General features: G+C 36.0%; 1 protein-coding gene across 1 annotated transcript in view; it reads right to left on the minus strand.

The window, feature by feature from the left end:
- Positions 1-17,649, minus strand: part of SLC4A7 (solute carrier family 4 member 7) — a 73,054-nt gene that overhangs the window by 21,872 nt on the left and 33,533 nt on the right. Inside the window, exons 8-15 of the mRNA XM_009288623.2 lie at positions 12,964-13,079; positions 11,016-11,173; positions 9,000-9,087; positions 7,474-7,620; positions 6,102-6,205; positions 4,394-4,568; positions 1,838-1,971; positions 1,029-1,274 (exon numbers count right to left, since the gene is read on the minus strand). Coding sequence (XP_009286898.1) covers positions 1,029-1,274; positions 1,838-1,971; positions 4,394-4,568; positions 6,102-6,205; positions 7,474-7,620; positions 9,000-9,087; positions 11,016-11,173; positions 12,964-13,079 — 1,168 coding nt within the window. The remainder of the gene's footprint in view (positions 1-1,028; positions 1,275-1,837; positions 1,972-4,393; positions 4,569-6,101; positions 6,206-7,473; positions 7,621-8,999; positions 9,088-11,015; positions 11,174-12,963; positions 13,080-17,649) is intronic.

Below are 17,649 nucleotides of genomic sequence, written 5' to 3' on the forward strand. Positions count from 1 at the left end.
AGAGAAATCACGAGTGAAGTTGAGCCCGGGAAGAAGGAAGGGGTGGGGGGAAGGTGTTTTAAGATTTGGTTTTTACTTCTCAATTACCCTACCTGATTTGATTGGTAATAAATTAAATTAATTTCCCCAAGTCAAGTCTGTTTTGCCCGTGATGGTAATTGCTGAGTGATCTTCCTGTCCTTATTTTGACCCACGAGCCTTTCGTCATATTTTTCTCCCCTTGTCCAGCTCAGGAGGATTGACAGAGCGGCTTGGTGGGCACCTGGTATCCAGCCAAGGTCAACACACCACAGGTAGATAATATACAACTGCCAAAGAAATAAATTAAATGTAAAAAAGACACACCTAAATAGCTTGCTTATAGCATTCCTTAAATGAAATAAAGTTATTTTTGTACTGATAGTTTTACTGCTAGTTACTGTGATGAACAGAACTAATAGTTCTACTTAGCTGGGAAAGAAAAAAAAAAAATACGGCTGGGGTTTTTTTTTTTTTTTTTTCCCTCTCCCCAGAATGTACTAGGCGAAGATATCTCAAGAAGTAATTTTTTAAATGGCAAGTATCCCTCATAATTCCAGTAGAAACAAACACTGTTTAAAGATGTTAACTGTTTAAAGATGTATATTAACTGAGCCTAGCACGTGAAAGTTGCAGAAGCTCTCCATGCCTCAGCTATCTGGAAATAATCCTCACCCAGGTGGGATAAACTATCATGATTTCTAGAAGTGGCAAGGCAAAACTCCTGTTCTGACTTTTAATCTCCAGGCTGACCTTTAATAAAGCTGCAATTAAAGCAGGCATTGTCACGGCCCCTCATCCCTTCCAACCACCCATAGCTAACACAGAAAATTCAATTCCACAGCATCCTGAATAGAATTTTTCTGAGGTTTCTCATGCCCATACCACCCCCAGCATTCCTCCTACCCTTCCACGGAGAGGCACACATTGCAATTTTGTAAACGGTATGTCTCTATACTATAAACGTTTTCCCTATGTATTTTACTAACAGATAGAAACTTGATACTTACGAATATAAAGTCAGTTTATTCAAATCATTGTGCATATTGAAGGCATACGCTTCTCCCAAATGAAAAAGCTTTTCCAATGCCTCATAAATAAATATGATGCATATAAGCGCTGCAAAAGCTTCCTCAGTAAATCGAGTGATGTAACACACAAGGCTGCTGGCATCTGTGGCTACAAGCACTATGCATAAAAATGCAGTCCACAGACCAATGCTAGTTCGCAGGGAGAGGTAGGAAAGATCATAATCCCTGTGTGAAGAAAGAAACAAAAATATTAACTGAGCCAAAAGTCACCTATACTATATTCTATTTGAAAACAGATACTGAGGCCAAGCTCTATAGGTATTCACCACTTTTCTCATCCTTGATGTTAGTTCTGAAGGAAGCAGAAATTTTTCTGTCTCATCTTCCACCAAAGCAAAGCAACACTGCAAGGTGTTCCCAGGATTGAAGATGCAACTACCTAAGCTTGGGAAGCATCATGGGGATGATCTTTCCAGAACCACCTAGAAGCTTTCTCCTAGAAAAGGGTAGATCAATCCCTGTTTACCCCTGCAGAATCAAAGCCAACATCTCCACACAGTCAGAACATAACTTTTACTTAAGTCCCAGCACTTCTCATCACTGATTTTCTCATTAAGGCTCACCAGTGCCTCACAGCTTTGCCAAACCACATCCATCTCTCAGTCTCTTGCCACTGAACTTACATCTTCATGGACATCCACTTTTAACACACATCTGCTTTCAATTACAGTTATTCTAACAGGCTAGAAAGTTAGAAAGTGCATCAAGATAATAGAAACACCACTTACCTGCAAAATTTAAATAATATTTTTTCAAATACTAGAACTGGTCCAGTGCTCCCCAAAATAGTAAGAGGTTGCCCAGCAAAGAGAGAATAGGCAATCCCAGTTAATGAGGCTCCAAAGAGAGACTCGATCGCACTCTGTTTGGGGGAAAAGAAACTGCTGTAACTATGCTGCCTTTCAGGTTAGTGTTTAGCATCACATCTGCATAAATACAGTTTTAAGATGCATTAACTTAGAAACAAGACAAGATGTAAAAACACTGCAATTAACATTGATGTTTGAGACAAGAATAACTTAACACAGTTTTGCAGTAACAATACCATGGACAAAAGATTTTGAAAACTTCACTCCTGAGAAACATATAGCCATCCAAAACCATGAGAACAAGTCACTAGTCCTGCTAGCTATGAAGGAAAAACATACCAACAATTACTACAAGTTTGAAGAAAAAAAAAAAGTTACTCAACATGTAGTTTACGGAAAGAATTATCTGTCTCTGTAAAGACAATAGATAGATATATAGCAACATACCTGTACCAAAACATGATATGGTGTGCCGTATCAAACCTGCATCAGTCAACCAAGCATTACAAAAGAAAAAACTGACAGGTGGAGGTGCAGGGGAAATTACTGAACAATATTGGTTTATGTATACATGACACCAAAAATAGATGAGCCGTAAACCAATGTCCCACCTGGTAATGCATTTCTTTTCATTGAAGTAAGGTACCTACTTCAGTTCTTGAATTAAATGTTTTACTGTAACATTTTCTGCTAAAAAAAAAGTTACAGTGCACCTCAAAAGAGAGGGGCAGGACTTTAGATACTAAAATGATATTAAAATCACTTGAAAATAGTTAACTACACCGTTTACAACTATGAGAAGTCATGGATTACAGATTAAAGGGTTCCTGGTGGAATTTTTAAATGTTTGCTATTTTGCAATTATGCAAGCCTAAGAAAACAACCTTTATGTGAACTTAAGCTCCAATTCAGGAAAGCATCTAAAATTGGGCAAAATGGTTTGCTGAACTGGGGCTATTAAAAATGAAAACATGAGTCCTTTGTTAATTACATTGGATTAGAACAAGAGACTGGGATTACATATATATATGTATACATATATATATGTAATCCCAGTCTCTTGTTCTAATACCTTTGAATTAGTGCTTTTGGTTAGTCAATGCATTAACCTTGGGGCTCTCATTCAGGGTGGCAGGGACTAGAGTACTGTGAAGGTGATGACCTCTGGGAATGTGAGGGAAAGTTTCAAACACAAACTGTGTACCTTACAATGTCAGCTACTGTGCTTGAACATGTGTGTGCAGTAACTAAATTTTACATTCAATGATGCACACCAAGTATCTGAAGGCAGGAACAAACCCGCAAACAATTCCAGATAGCTAAAAGAAAGAAGGTGTTTAAGAATCAAGCTTTAAAAGGAACATATTTTCATAATTATACGTAACGTACGTTCAAAAATTACATCGACATTTTGATAAACATTCCTACATTTAGAGTGGCAAAAACAGCACACAGGAAAGATATAATTTATTTCCGTATTTGCTATCCGCTTGAAGTGCTACATCAATAAAAATCTGAGTCGACAGCATTACTTGAAAGAGATAAAATAGTTAACTAAATTTTAATATAGTACAAGCTTAAAAACTTGATCTAAGTATCAAGAAGAATTTTATAGCATCATAAGCTTTATCAGAATCTTAAAATTTGTAAAGGACATGTCTGAATACATCCTTCCCTCCCCTAAAAGGACAGAGCCTTGTTTCTTCGTGATAGATTTAAAAACAGAAAATACACTTCAAACTAGTTTACTCATAAGCCAATTGACACAAACAGTAAGTTACTAACATTGCTGATGTTAAATATTCTTTCCCTGCTCCAAAAACCAAAGTGCAATGATATTTTGGTTAAAAAGGTGCTGGTGTTATCTACTGCCCAACGTAACACTACCAGAATTTTGTACATGTATGGTTTATATTGAAGTCGTTTACAATGAAGAGTATTTTCTGCTCATAAACCTTAGCCACTTTCTTTTATTGTTAACAACATACCATTAGTGAAAGCATATACATATCCTGTCCGTTAATTAAATACACAATTGACTGCTACTCACACACTGCAGGCATTATCATCCTCATAGGCCTACTACTCAAGGCCAGTACATGTTCTTGGCTATCCACCTTGAGCCTCTGACTTTGCCTAAAGTAGGCCTAGTGGGATGGTGCACCTTTACTTCTATTCATTATTTTTAAGTAGCCAAAAAGAAGGCAATGCAAGCCCTTTCTCAATTCATGAAGCCATTCATCCAATAAGGCAGGATAAACATTTTTTACCTCCACTGTGCATCTTCTCCTGTTCACATGGGTTCCCCACATTTTCCACAGCAATTACCTTTTGGGGAAGATCTGCTTTGGGGCAGGCTAATCAAGTGCTGTGGGTAAATTCTTCAAATACAAGTATAAATAAATGAGACAAATGCACACAGTGACTTGCCTCTGAAGGTCTAAAAGCCTGGCCACTACCATTCTTTGTACTCACTATTCTGCCTTGTGTAGCTTCTCCCAGGAGCCCTCCAAAAGTGATTACAGGAGACATACAGGCACAGTATAGGAAAAGAATCGAGGCCAGGCACTGCAGGCTTAATGCATCCTTGAAGTCACTCAAGAAAAAAGGTGCTTTCCTTTGGATGTCAAGTATCAAACCACCAAAAAGCCTAAATAGGTGAGATGAAACTCGTCAAACTGTACACTAAAGGATTCTAGCTAGTTCAAAACTATGGGCTACACATGACTGCCAGTGCCTACTGCCAGCACAAATTAGCTATTTCATAATCCAGATTAAAGCATAACAGTTTAAAATGTAAATGAGAATCTTATCTATTCCAATTCAGTAGTATTCCAAATATAATCAAGCAGGTTATCCACATTTTTAAAAGCTGACTAGGTATTTTTGTATATGGGCTAGATACTGAAAAAATATCTTTGCAAACGACTTTACCTAAATAATGTTTGAAGTCAAATCTGTCTTATGATATTCCAAACAAGGAACAGAAGAAATATGCTAAATCTCAACCAAGACCACTGCATTGATACATTTCAATATTACTACTCCAATAAGTAGTTGTAGCTTTTTGATTCAAGTTCTCTACATACATATGGTTAGGTCCATAAATAAATTTAGGTCTATCATTTTTAACAGTGTTTTTCATCTGGAGTACAGAGATATTCTACAAATGGAAATACAAAACCAAACATACATAAGTCAGTTCAACTGGGGAAGTTACTAGCAAGAAATTAAAAAGCTTTTGACAGTTTCCAAACAATTTTCAAGACTCCAAAATACTAGGTATAATTTGAACCTACAAAAAATTGATTTTATTTTGAATTATTAAAAAAATAGTAATATTCCATTCCTAAGAAAAACAATAGTCTAATCTAGAGATAATTCTGTGGGCAGAAATGAACTTCTCAGTTCCACATACTGTCTGCAAAAGAGCAAAAAGTATAACAAAGCCAAAATGGTAAAAATCAAGACAAATGTTGTAAAGTCCTTCTTGCAAAGGTGTGAGAAAGATGCATTTCATTTGGAAGTTTATTATTTTGGGGATAACAACATTGTACATATTTTCCAGAATTTCTCAGTTGATTTAATCTCTACTCTCTCATATGAGATACTAAGGTTTAATCTTAACCAGATATTTCCAATGTTGGGGTTTTTTTTGGCAAGTATTTCAGAATTAACAGAGAACCACAATGCAACTCAACTGAAAGAAATTCCTTCCGTTTTATTTTAGATCTAAAAGAAACCTAACCAAAACCTAACCAATACCAAAGTTATATTCCTTGTTGTTCCATTTTGTACATGTTTAATAAAACAGATTTGCATTAATGGAAATTTTTAGTACCTAGCCCAAGACTGAAAATTGTATATTCCTGCTATAATTATGATAATTGCATGCTCTTGACAATTAACAATTAAAACCCAACTCTTAAAAGTCAGTTAGTTAAATCAGGCAGCATCTTATATGAAATCCTTCGCAAATGTGTTGAGAAACATTGCCACAGGCTTGAAAATGCTTTAAGCAGATTGGCATTTATAGGCAAGAATCCAACACTTGAAAAGGAAAAAGGATGCGCTCTGACACTTAAACCATGATTTTTTATGTTCAAATGTCATCATTAAAAACTGTGAAGATTTATCACTTTTATTTCTTTATGGTATCTAATATTTAGGGAAGTGAACACACCTTCCAGTTCTCTCAAGTTCAGGTCCAGCATGATGGCCTTCTTCTTTGAGAGTCTCTCCTGTAGGAGTAGATCCATTTGGAAATTTAGGTACCTTCCTTTTCTCCTACAGAAAAAAAAGGGGAAAAAAAAAATCATACCTTGAGACCACCTTTACACTAAAAAGTATAATTCAAAGACAGCGTGCACAGACTCTATGCCTTCCAAACCTTTTTCATATTCCCAGCTTATCAGCAGTTCTCCATTTGCCAAATTCATCTTTTGTTGAGTACAGACAACTAGAACTGTACAACACTCCCAAAAAGATCTTATTAGTACCTTGCACAACAGTATTAATTTTCCCCCTTTCTACAAGACGTATGTCCCCGAGACATGATGAAACAAAGCCTACCTTTTCAAGATACAGTAGAGGCTCAACCATGAGGCCTAGAAATCTTTAGATTTTTTTTTTTCCCCCTCAATCATTTTCAGAGCAGAAGCCTCTAGCTTCTAACAGAAACTGACCTCGCTTTATGACACACACACAGTATTTAGTTGAAGTATAAATGAGAAGTCATTCCCCTGTTGAGCAAGCTGCTCACCAGCTCCTCATAAATTTCTCAGCCAACCTTGCCTTCCAAAAACCCCTGAGCCCTGCTTATTTTGGAAACAAGTTAAGTGGTAGCCTCAGGCTATTCATGAATAAACTGCACTGCTGTCACCCCTTCCGTTCCACCCACTCCGGCAAACCACCACTGGATTCGACACCAACATCAACCTTCTGAATCAAGAGCACTGGTCTCTCCCCCCACTTTTGATCCTGGCAGCAGGAATTCCCCTCAGCTGTAAAGAGGAAGAAAGGGAAGAAATGAAGAGTCCCAGCTTCCCCCAGCTCTCATTCTAAGCTTGTATCACAACTGAGCGATATGATCCATTTTTATCTATTTCTTAAACATTCTGTGAACATTATATGCTAGCCAATATACATTAAAACATTTCAATCAATCAATGTTGTATGCAAATAAAAGTTTTTATAAGAATTACAACATTCTTGCTGATCATTGTTAGATTAACAATAAAATTTATAATATGAACTCAGGTACAATTTCAGACCAATTCTCCCAGATGTTACATGAACTCATTTCAGCATTACAAAAGGAAATACAGTAAATATAATTTACTTAAAAACATAGCAGAAAACTGATTAACACTTTTTTTTTTAAACTTAAATGGACAATCCACTTTTTCTTCCAAATGGATGTGGGGGCTTTCCTGATGCTTTACTAAAGTTTATATTCAGTACACAATTTACTTGCATTTGGAAATGGCATTTTCAAAGTAAAAATCATGGAAGCTCTCTACTGGACTTTTTTTTTTTTTTTTTTTTCCTTTTACCTGGGAAGGAACACTTTTTGGCGGCTCAATACGTATAGATGGATCCCATTCTCCTGGAGGCAGGACTGTCACTTGGTCTAAAAATTCATCAATTCCTGACAACAAATCATTTCGGTCTTTTGCTTTATAGGCAACATCATGGAAAACCTACAAGAAGGAAGTGCCCAACATTCATTTTTATTTTATTATTTTGAAAGAGGAACTTGTTACAAGGAACACTTCATTATTTTTAAAAAGGCATGGGAGATTTTTTTTAAAGGTCCTCAAAAGTTAGGCTTTTACTTTAGAATCTATGATTCTATGATTAATAAAAATGAATGTTGGGCACTTCCTTCTTGTAGGTTTTCCATGATGTTGCCTATAAAGCAAAAGATAGATAAATAGATAAAGGCAACGATAGGTGCATGACCACTGGGATGTTACTCTATGGAGTGATTTTACCCCATGCAGCGCTACAGGCTTGGGGGAGAAAAAAAAAAAAAAAAAAAATCCCTGAAACCAAAGATGCATTTTATACACAGCCAGAAAAAAATGCTAGTTTTGCTATTAAAAAAAACTGTTTGCAGAAGATGATCCTAAATTGCTTCTGTACATTTGAAACCTGAACTGTTTGTCTCCAAAGACCTGACCATTAAGTCTTCTAATTGTAAACGAGATCTTCTAAGTCTATTTAGGTCTTTTTAGACCACTGAATAATTTATATTTTTCTATTTCAGTGATCTACAGTATTCCTAAAAATCAGCCTACCTAAAAAATTAGAAGCTGCAACTAAAGCTTTTAACATTCAGTTCTCACACTGAACAAATACTGTATTCACAGACTAGTTGCCCAATTGTAAAATGACCAATTTCTGGTTTACATTTCCAAACTTTAAATTGTTCTACAGTAAAGAAATACTAGAATTTCTGCTAGATAACCCTAATAATTATCAGCAATTCGGTAGGTGGCGCTCAATGCAAAGTCAGAATTAAAACATCCTGATTTTGCTCAGTGAATGACAATAGTCTTAAAAAGTCCCGATTCCCCTGTGCCCTTTAAAAGCGTCCACCAGGGCCCTAAGCATATGACTTCAAATGCCTAGTAAAATTCTAATTTTAATTATTTGACCTCTCTTTGATAAAAAACATTTGTGATGACTCAATCACAGGCATTCTTAAACTTTTTGTCCTGAACACTCACGCAGTTTGCCGTGTCCTTTTCGAAATACAGCAATTCACATCAGATGCAGCTCTATTTAATAGCTCTATTTCCTAATTTAATACAAAAATGAAATCTATACACCAAAGCTAAAATATTTTTTCAGAAATACATTTAGGATTTCTTCAAGAAAGCCAAGGGGAAAAGTTAATTTACCATTATCTAGTTCACTAACACAAGAAATAAGTAAGTTTACAGTTCTTTATTTAACCAGTTTGTGGTTTTTTTTTTCTTTAACCTGTCACTCCAGAATACAGTTATTGAAAACAGTCAATAAATACATTATTCTAGACTTCTTTAACTACAAGTGTTTAAAATACATCACTCACATCATCTGTCATAAGTGTTGCTATTGATCTCCCAATTTCATGGTACTGTGGAGCTTTTCCTGCTGGTCCCAGCAACAAAAACAAAAACCTGTAGAGAAAGCAATCACGATGAATACGGCTGACTCATTTGAATATATTCAGAGGGTTCTTTCAAACTAATATCTAAAGAAAATTTAGTGGTGAAGTGAAAATATCCTCTTCACCATTTCAGATCTTAAAGACTACTGCAAGACTAAGACAAGACTAGCCTCAAAGTCATTACTGGAAGGAACACGAATCCTGAACCAAAATTACTCCGAAATCTTCTTAATTAAGCCTAATTTTTCAACTTCTTATAATGCCTTAAAAGTAGCAGAAATCCACAGGCTAGGGCTCAATGAATATTTTCTCTGGATAACAAGCCTTTCTGACATTCCCACTGGCAAGGACCCCTTAGCGAGGGCCTAGGAGCTTTATGACCTGTTCTAGCCTCCCTGATGATCACCTCTTCACAGGAGTCAAACCCCTCTCACTTGCTGTCGCTGGGTACGTCACACAGCGGATGCACAGATATACTACAAGCAACACACTGGGCATACTCATACAGGCATATCCTGGTCCTGTGTCAGTGGAAAGGAAGGGAACCTGCATTTTGACCTCCTAAGAAGGTAAAAGTGACATTTTGGGAAGAGAATCCAATCTGGGGGTGGGTCACAGCATATCTTAACAGACAGTCTCCATTTCCAATCACAGTAATAGTTACCACACTTTTTTTTTTTTTAAACTTGAACAGGACTATTATCTTATAAATTCAAAAGGATACAATCTGAAGAGTGAACCTCAGCAATTCTTTTCACGACCTTCTTGCTATACTCCATGAAAATGAAGTTCCTAAGTACAACACATTTGAAAAAAGTAGCACCTTCTTTCACCTCACAGTACAAAAAGCTCAATGCAAGCTGACTACCCTAACTGAAACTGAGATTGCATCTTCAGAATCAAGTATGCTATTCCAAATCTGCAAGTCTAGACCATTCTGAAAGTTTAGGACAGGATAATTTTAGCTACATTAATACAATAACCTGTATGCAGAAATTTTGGAATTTCCCAAGAAACATTATGAGCACTAACGTCAACTACTCTCTGAAAATTCTCACATCTGTTTATAAGAATACTGCCAAGATCATTTTTGCCTTTCATTAGAGTATATAAGCTGAAAATTACAAAGATAAACAAGCACTTTGATCATCTTAAAACATTAAAAAAACCACCAAAAACATAAATGTACAAATTTATGCCAAACACCACAGAACAACCCAATACATCAATGTGCACAGAAAATGAAGTGTCCTCCATGATGGCTGATGAAATTACCTGCTACCTTCATCATGGGACCTGCATTTTGACATTTTGATCATCTGTGGTAAATATACCCACAGTATACTGGCAAGACCCATGATTTTGGGGGGGGTGGGGTGCACCAGGCTGGATGGCATACTGCAGATTGAAAACCTATTCTTCAATGTATTAGCTGCAGATTGGTTACCCCAGTGTCAATCATGTAGATTTGGGCATATAATAAAAAAAGTATGTTTTTCCACCACCTAGGTTATTCATATACAGAGTATTTGTATACAAAGAGCAGAGCTTCAGATTAGACAGACTTTCTGACTTGGTGGACTCTTCCCCACTGTCGCGCTGTGTCGCGCTGAAGGGAACTATAACAATCTTCATGCCCATCTTTAAAATGGCAACACAAGCTTGGAAGACTCACTGCTTTTACTCCAGGTCAGCTATCAGTTTCAACTTCTGCACTTGCTTAAGACAGCATCATTATATATATTTAAAGCATTCAAAGAATTTTATGGCAGATCTCATTCCTTCAAATTTTGCAGCAAATGACCGGCATCATATTACACAGAAGTCTACATTTCTTGAGCTTAATAGAGTATGTATAAAAATTTACAACTATTTGAGATCTTAAATATTATTATCTTATTGTATAAGTAAAGCCAGACTTTCCAGGCATTTATTTACCGTGTAGGAACCGGAACCTCTGTGAGACCTGAGAGAAGCACAGCAGGGGAGAGCCTCACAAAAGCAATAATAGGTCTTTCTAAAAAATCTACTTCTCCCACTAACACATTTGATGCTTCTGCTCCTGAAGGAATTTTCCTCATGAAGTTCATATCAACCTATTCATACAAAGATGAAACAAGTGTTTATTCCCTTACATTTGTTAGCAGAAATTCTGTAACATAATTATCAGTATTTATACTAGACATTTATGCTACAAAGAAAAAAATTAAAAAGCAAATTAAATATCCCACAGTACAGAAAAGACAAACATATGTAGAAAATGTCAGCCAGCCAACCAACGAACAATAAACTATTTTCTAAAAGTTAGAATTACTACCACCTACTATATTCTAGAAGAATCCAAACTGCATAACCACCTTTCTAATATTACTTATCATGACAAACGTTCCATGATAGGACATAACTTAACAAAATCTATGCACAATTAACTAAGGAGAGTTCATGTAATTACACGTGGTTTCTAGAACGCAATTAGTTATTTCACAGCTGCGTATTTCAAATATGTCATAATTTTGAAAAATAATTTGTATGTTTATGTTTTCATCCATAAATAATATGATGGCTGAAAATCTTAACATTAATTTCTGTACATAATTACAGAAGCGCATTAGAAAATGGTACAGCACATGAACTCTGTGTTCACATACATACACACACATACACAAGCACCAGTCACATTGCTATCTAGAGAACTTACAGATGGCCTCTTGAGTCCCACACCAAGTGTGCCACAACTACAGTGCCAGGAGGCTGACTCCTGCCCAACAGGAGACAAGGCAGGTGTACAGAAGGACAGGCCAAGCAAAAACAAAAACTGTGACAGAGGAGCAGGAATATATGGCACCTGCCATGATTAGATGAGAACTACAGTGTAAGTTAGCTTTCCTTAAACATAATTATTTAACTTGGCAAACGAATTTTCTTACAGTGTTTCACAGTACAGATGACACTACAGACTTGAGTTTTATAGTAAAAGCCGTAATGGAACTTGCCCAGCAAATTTGAATTATGAAAGAAATACAAGGGATTTACAGTATTACACAAGATTTCCTTCAGAAAATGGTATTGTATGCTCCTAACGATTAAGAAGTACAATAACTTTTGCACAGCAAACTCATAAAACATATAAAGCAAATCCCCTTTAAAAGCCCTCTTTACAAAAAAAAACCCAAAAAGTCATTCCTAGGAAAAAAAAAAAAAAAAAAAAAAAAAAAAAAAAAAAAAAAAACTTTTATTTCCAAGAATAAACACTGAGAGGAAAAAAAATCACAGTGTCTCCACATAACCTCCACTGTGAATGTATCTAAGAACTTGCCCAGCAAATTTGAATTATGAAAGAAATACAAGGGATTTACAGTATTACACAAGATTTCCTTCAGAAAATGGTATTGTATGCTCCTAACGATTAAGAAGTACAATAACTTTTGCACAGCAAACTCATAAAACATATAAAGCAAATCCCCTTTAAAAGCCCTCTTTACAAAAAAAAAACCCAAAAAGTCATTCCTAGGGAAAAAAAAAAAAAAAAATTACACCACCACCTACAAAATTGTTTTCATAAGAGTCTTTATAGCAGATCTGAAAGTATCTCCCTCTGCATGAGAAAGTACAGCAGCTGCACTCTTGAAGTTACCAAAATACTGAAAAGATCAAACAAAACAGAAAGTTCAGTCCCACTGGGAAGAGTTTCAAAACATTTGACACATTTAGCCTACGCCATATTCTGACACTCGCATGTACAAGTTATGTCTTAGTACATGTCTCGTGTACACTTGTACACACACATATATACATGTCTTAGTTGTAACTAAGAGGGAAGTTACAACCACATTTTTTGTTACATTGTTATTTTGTACTAAACATTAAGGTATTTAATGTTATTTACCTTACTAAAATCAACCGTGCTGTTTTCTCTGCTTCCTCCTGTCCCAGTACCTTTAACATCTCCACTTTTCCCAGTGTCTAAGTTTCCAGGTGCTGACTGTGGAGATGCTAATAGCCCTAAATTAAAACAAAGGAGGTAAGTTCAAAATGGTGTATGAAGTGAACTGAGTATGCGACACTACCAAAACTCAATGTGGCAGCTTGCTTAAAGCAAATGTGCAAGTTATTCAGTAAGAGTGCCCCACATTAGTATCATAAATGCAACATTAACGAGTCACTGTGTTGTCAAAATAATGACATAATTAAAAAAAAATAAAATTAAATATTGCCCAAATGATGGCCATTTGCAGAACAGTCACCAGAAAACAAGACCTACTTTAATTGCAGAAAAAATAACAACTGTTGACATTTTAATCGTAACTGCTCTAGTAGTTGGTAGATAGCACCTTCACTATATTTAGAAGTCCTCAAACACCTCTGCTATCTAGTCTACTGTGTAGCAGTTATTTCAATTGTAAAAAGCCTCGGCAAGCCTCAGGCTACAACAACTACAAGGAATGACACCCTGGTAGTTAACTAAACCTGCACAAGCAAATAGTGTACTACATGAAGGATAGACAGTTTGCAAACCATGATTTCAATCAACAGACCAAAGCTCCAACTATTGATCTGACCAGATGTTACTATATGAAATGGTCTCTCCAACATGTTAGCTAAAGAGGCATGTACAATAAAGTTATTCAAGTTAAACGTACAGCTTCCCTCTAACATCTGCACTAAGACATCATTTTATGTAGCTTGCTACGTTACCAGCAACACTGAATTGCAGGTTCAGTGAAGGGTGCAAAAGTCAAGTAATCCAGGTGTTCGAACACACCGAATTCCATGTTGCGCCATGGTTATCTCTACCCAGCTATCATTTTAAAAGCTGGTCTAGGCATGCATAACCAAACCCAAATCCCATCTTTTGGATTACAGAGCTTTTACTTGTTCAGTTTAACATGCACTAGAAGTGCATTTGGCCTTGCTTGTCTACACTAGACCTTTCAGATGTGGTGATAAACATGCTTTAACATGCTTTCAAAACCACATCTAGACAAAGACCAAAGTCTAAACGTTGTATTACATGCAGAAAATTTGTATTTAGGTCAAGTGTCACTTTAGTCAAGATAAAACTGAAGTCCTCACTGGCTACCTTTTGGCTATTGTTCTATCATAACTACTGCTGCATAACTACTTGCATCCCTCCATGTTTATAGTTTAGCAATTTGACATTTTCTAGCATTTCAAATTACAGGTGAATTCACTTTATTTTATTCCCAAATTTATTTCCAAAAAACTGTCAAAGAGCCATATCATCAGCGGAAAACGGGCAGGTCCAAGCCTTTACCATTAATTTTCATTCTTACAGTTCACAGGGATCTAAGTGGTGTGGGTAGTTTTTCCTGAAGGAAAAACCAAATGAAGTTAATAACCTGCAATTTCCTTTGTGAATCCTAACATGCACAAGTAATTAGCCAACACTATAAATACTATGTTTTTATGTAGCCAACATAAATACTATGTTGTTAGCTAGACAAAAAAAAAAAAAACACCCCAAAAAACACATTCTACCCTTCTGCTCCAAGATGTATGCATTATTCACAAGAATAACTAGCAGCAATCAATGACCTGTGAAATCAGCTGTTCAAAGTAATTAACTGCCTAAGAGTTGATGTTAAGATGTGTTTGTAGGACTAGAAATAGAACAGAAATATTAAGCAGTTGTTGCAGAAGATGACCATAATATAAAAGTTTATACATAGACATTCTACCCTTCTGCTCCAAGATGTATGCATTATTCACAAGAATAACTAGCAGCAATCAATGACCTGTGAAATCAGCTGTTCAAAGTAATTAACTGCCTAAGAGTTGATGTTAAGATGTGTTTGTAGGACTAGAAATAGAACAGAAATATTAAGCAGTTGTTGCAGAAGATGACCATAATATAAAAGTTTATACATAGACATTTTTTTCACTCCCCCCCCCCCCCCCCGATAAAGTAACGATAAGTAACCGAAGATGTGTATGACTGATGAAAGATGAGCAATAATGCATCATTTTGCACTTTTTGCCATGCGAGCAAAAGCAAGCAGAACAAAAAGTGGAGAACCAATCAAGGAGGAAGATGAAGAATAAGGATTCTACATATTAGCATAAACTAATTTATTATTTCAATACTGAAATTATATCGATTCTTCTAAAAGGTTTGCCTTCAAAATTTCTCCAACCAGTCGCAGTTAAGGTCCACAAGTTTTGGCACTAATACAGGAACAGTTGTCTAATACTAAACCATGTGTAAATAGTTTTCTTTTCTGTTGGTCTTGCAGTTGGACAGACTGCTCTGCTCACATGAAAATACTGCTTACAGGTTTTCAGACCTGAGCAAGCGTTTCCATACGATACTGCATTTCATTATGCACATCAATCAATCTGTTATTTGCAGGGAAACTCAGAATAAAAAAAAAAAAATCATCTCTAATAGCAGAAAACTTCTACGCAAATCTCACACTGATCAAAGAACTTATTTCCTTCTCTTCTCTGCTTCAGTAGATACAAACTCAGAGGCTACTGCTAAAAAGAAGACTACCTAGTTTTTCCAGACTGAGAGACAAGGAATTCATCTAGTCTTACCAAGCTACCGAGGGGATCATTAAAAATATACAGTACTCTTCTTGATGTTGTTATGCAGATATAACACCTGCCTCCTTCGAAAGACAACTGGATTGAGTCTTGAGTAAGTCTGGATTAAAACCTTATAAGAGCACTCAAGTTAAAGTACTTAGTACTACACCTTCACTAAAGATCATGTGCATTTTCTAGCCAACTACACTTAGTTGAATACTGTGATCACAAAAATCTGACGGACATTATCTACTGGAAAAAGAAAGCAAGAAGAATACAGCCATTTGCCTCACATCTCCACTTCAGTTAAAAAAAAAAGTTGGGGTAAATAAGATGAGTTCAACATCTAATTATATTGGAACAGTCATGCTTATGTTTATACATGCAAAATTTATGAAATACAAAACTTTAAATAAACAGTCACACCTCATTTGTGTTTGAGGAAATAAAAATCAATTTTTAAAAATAAATTCCAACGCAGCCTTAATGTGAAAAAAAGTATTAGAAGGCAGATCCTAGAAGGCAAATATGTAAACCTTTCTGAATTATTACTTTCAGAAGTAATTATTGTAAAAGCAAAGCTGTTCTAAATATTAGTTTACTCAGTTTCAAAGTACATTTACCAGTGAACTAAAAGACCCCTTAAAACAGGCTGCTTTGCTGTTGTTCACAGACATTAACAGAGCTTAATGATGCTGGTGAACTAACAGCGTTCATCTTTAGCTATGACACAGCTCTCTTCCTAGCTCTACCTATGGAATTCATTATTCAACAGTTTCAAAGATGGGAAAACAAAAGCTGTTCTTGAACTGATGACAAAAGAAAAAAAAAATTGTTAAAGAGAACCCTTTGCCTGGTTGACTTACTATGAACTGATGACTGGCTGATAAAAATCAAGTGGTAGACTGAAAGTGTGCCCCTCTTCCCTCCTTCTACGGAAATTCACATTAAGTTCAGTAACCTTCCAGCTATTTATAAAGACTAAAAAATAAAATCTGAATAGCAGAAGGCCAAGGATAGATGAAGCCATCTATTAGAAAATTAAAACAGTTCCTAATTCTCACAGGAGGCAAACCCAACTCAATCATAAAGACGTGGAAAAAGTATTCAGGCTGCAATATTCTGAATTACTAGAGAGGTAATACAGACCATAATCTATAGTGGAATGGACCAGGAAGATTTTTTGTTTATTTTAATTAATACAAGGAAGATAACTTCCTCTTCAGGGTTCCCTTCTGAGTCTGTCTCCCAGAGATTAGTCCAGTTACAGCCCTGAAGTCACAGTCTGAGAATGGGTCCAATTACAGCCCTGAAGTCACAGTCTGAGAATGTCTTCAAAGGCATCTCTAAGGAAAATGTGTCTTTCTGTGGTCAGATGATTTCCTGAATTAAAAAAGGGGGGAAAAACCCAGAAAACAAAAATGTCTTTCATCATTATTGGTGTTCATCTTTCTCTGGAAAGCCTTTTATTTATGGATGAACTGGGAAAGCATCCCTTTCAGATTTTTCCTTTATGAGAAACATCCCCTTGAGGCACAAACGCAATTTGAACATGACTTGGAGATTCTGGTGGAAAGCTTTAATAGTGATAATAATAGCATTAAGTACTTGATCTTCATTTGTTTGCCATCTCTTGGGTTCTAAAGGCTGTGGGTCTGGCATGCTGTCATTCCTGTCAGATGAGTAGAAAAATGAGAACTGGAAAAGCAATTACAGCTGTTACTTTACTTCTGGTTTTTAATTACCTTTGAAAGATCACCCATGAGAGAGAATGATCTTCATGTGAATTCTCTTCATTTCCCATAAGGAAGTCAGAGAAAGTTTTTTGTTCACTTTTCTGAATTTAAGTAAGGATGGGGCCCCTACTCCAACTCAAGATGACGGCCTACAACATAGTTTGCTCTTTCCTTTTCAGTGACTTGGCTGCAAAATGTGAAAAGGCAGATAACCACAGCCTTTTCTCTGTCAGCGTATTTTCACTGCTATGTGTAACAGTGTGCTCTTATTAAACAAGTGAGGAAGG

Source organism: Aptenodytes forsteri, unplaced genomic scaffold (genome assembly GCF_000699145.1).
Source record: "Aptenodytes forsteri isolate BGI_AS27 unplaced genomic scaffold, ASM69914v1 Scaffold9, whole genome shotgun sequence".
Taxonomy (NCBI): Eukaryota; Metazoa; Chordata; class Aves; order Sphenisciformes; family Spheniscidae; genus Aptenodytes; species Aptenodytes forsteri.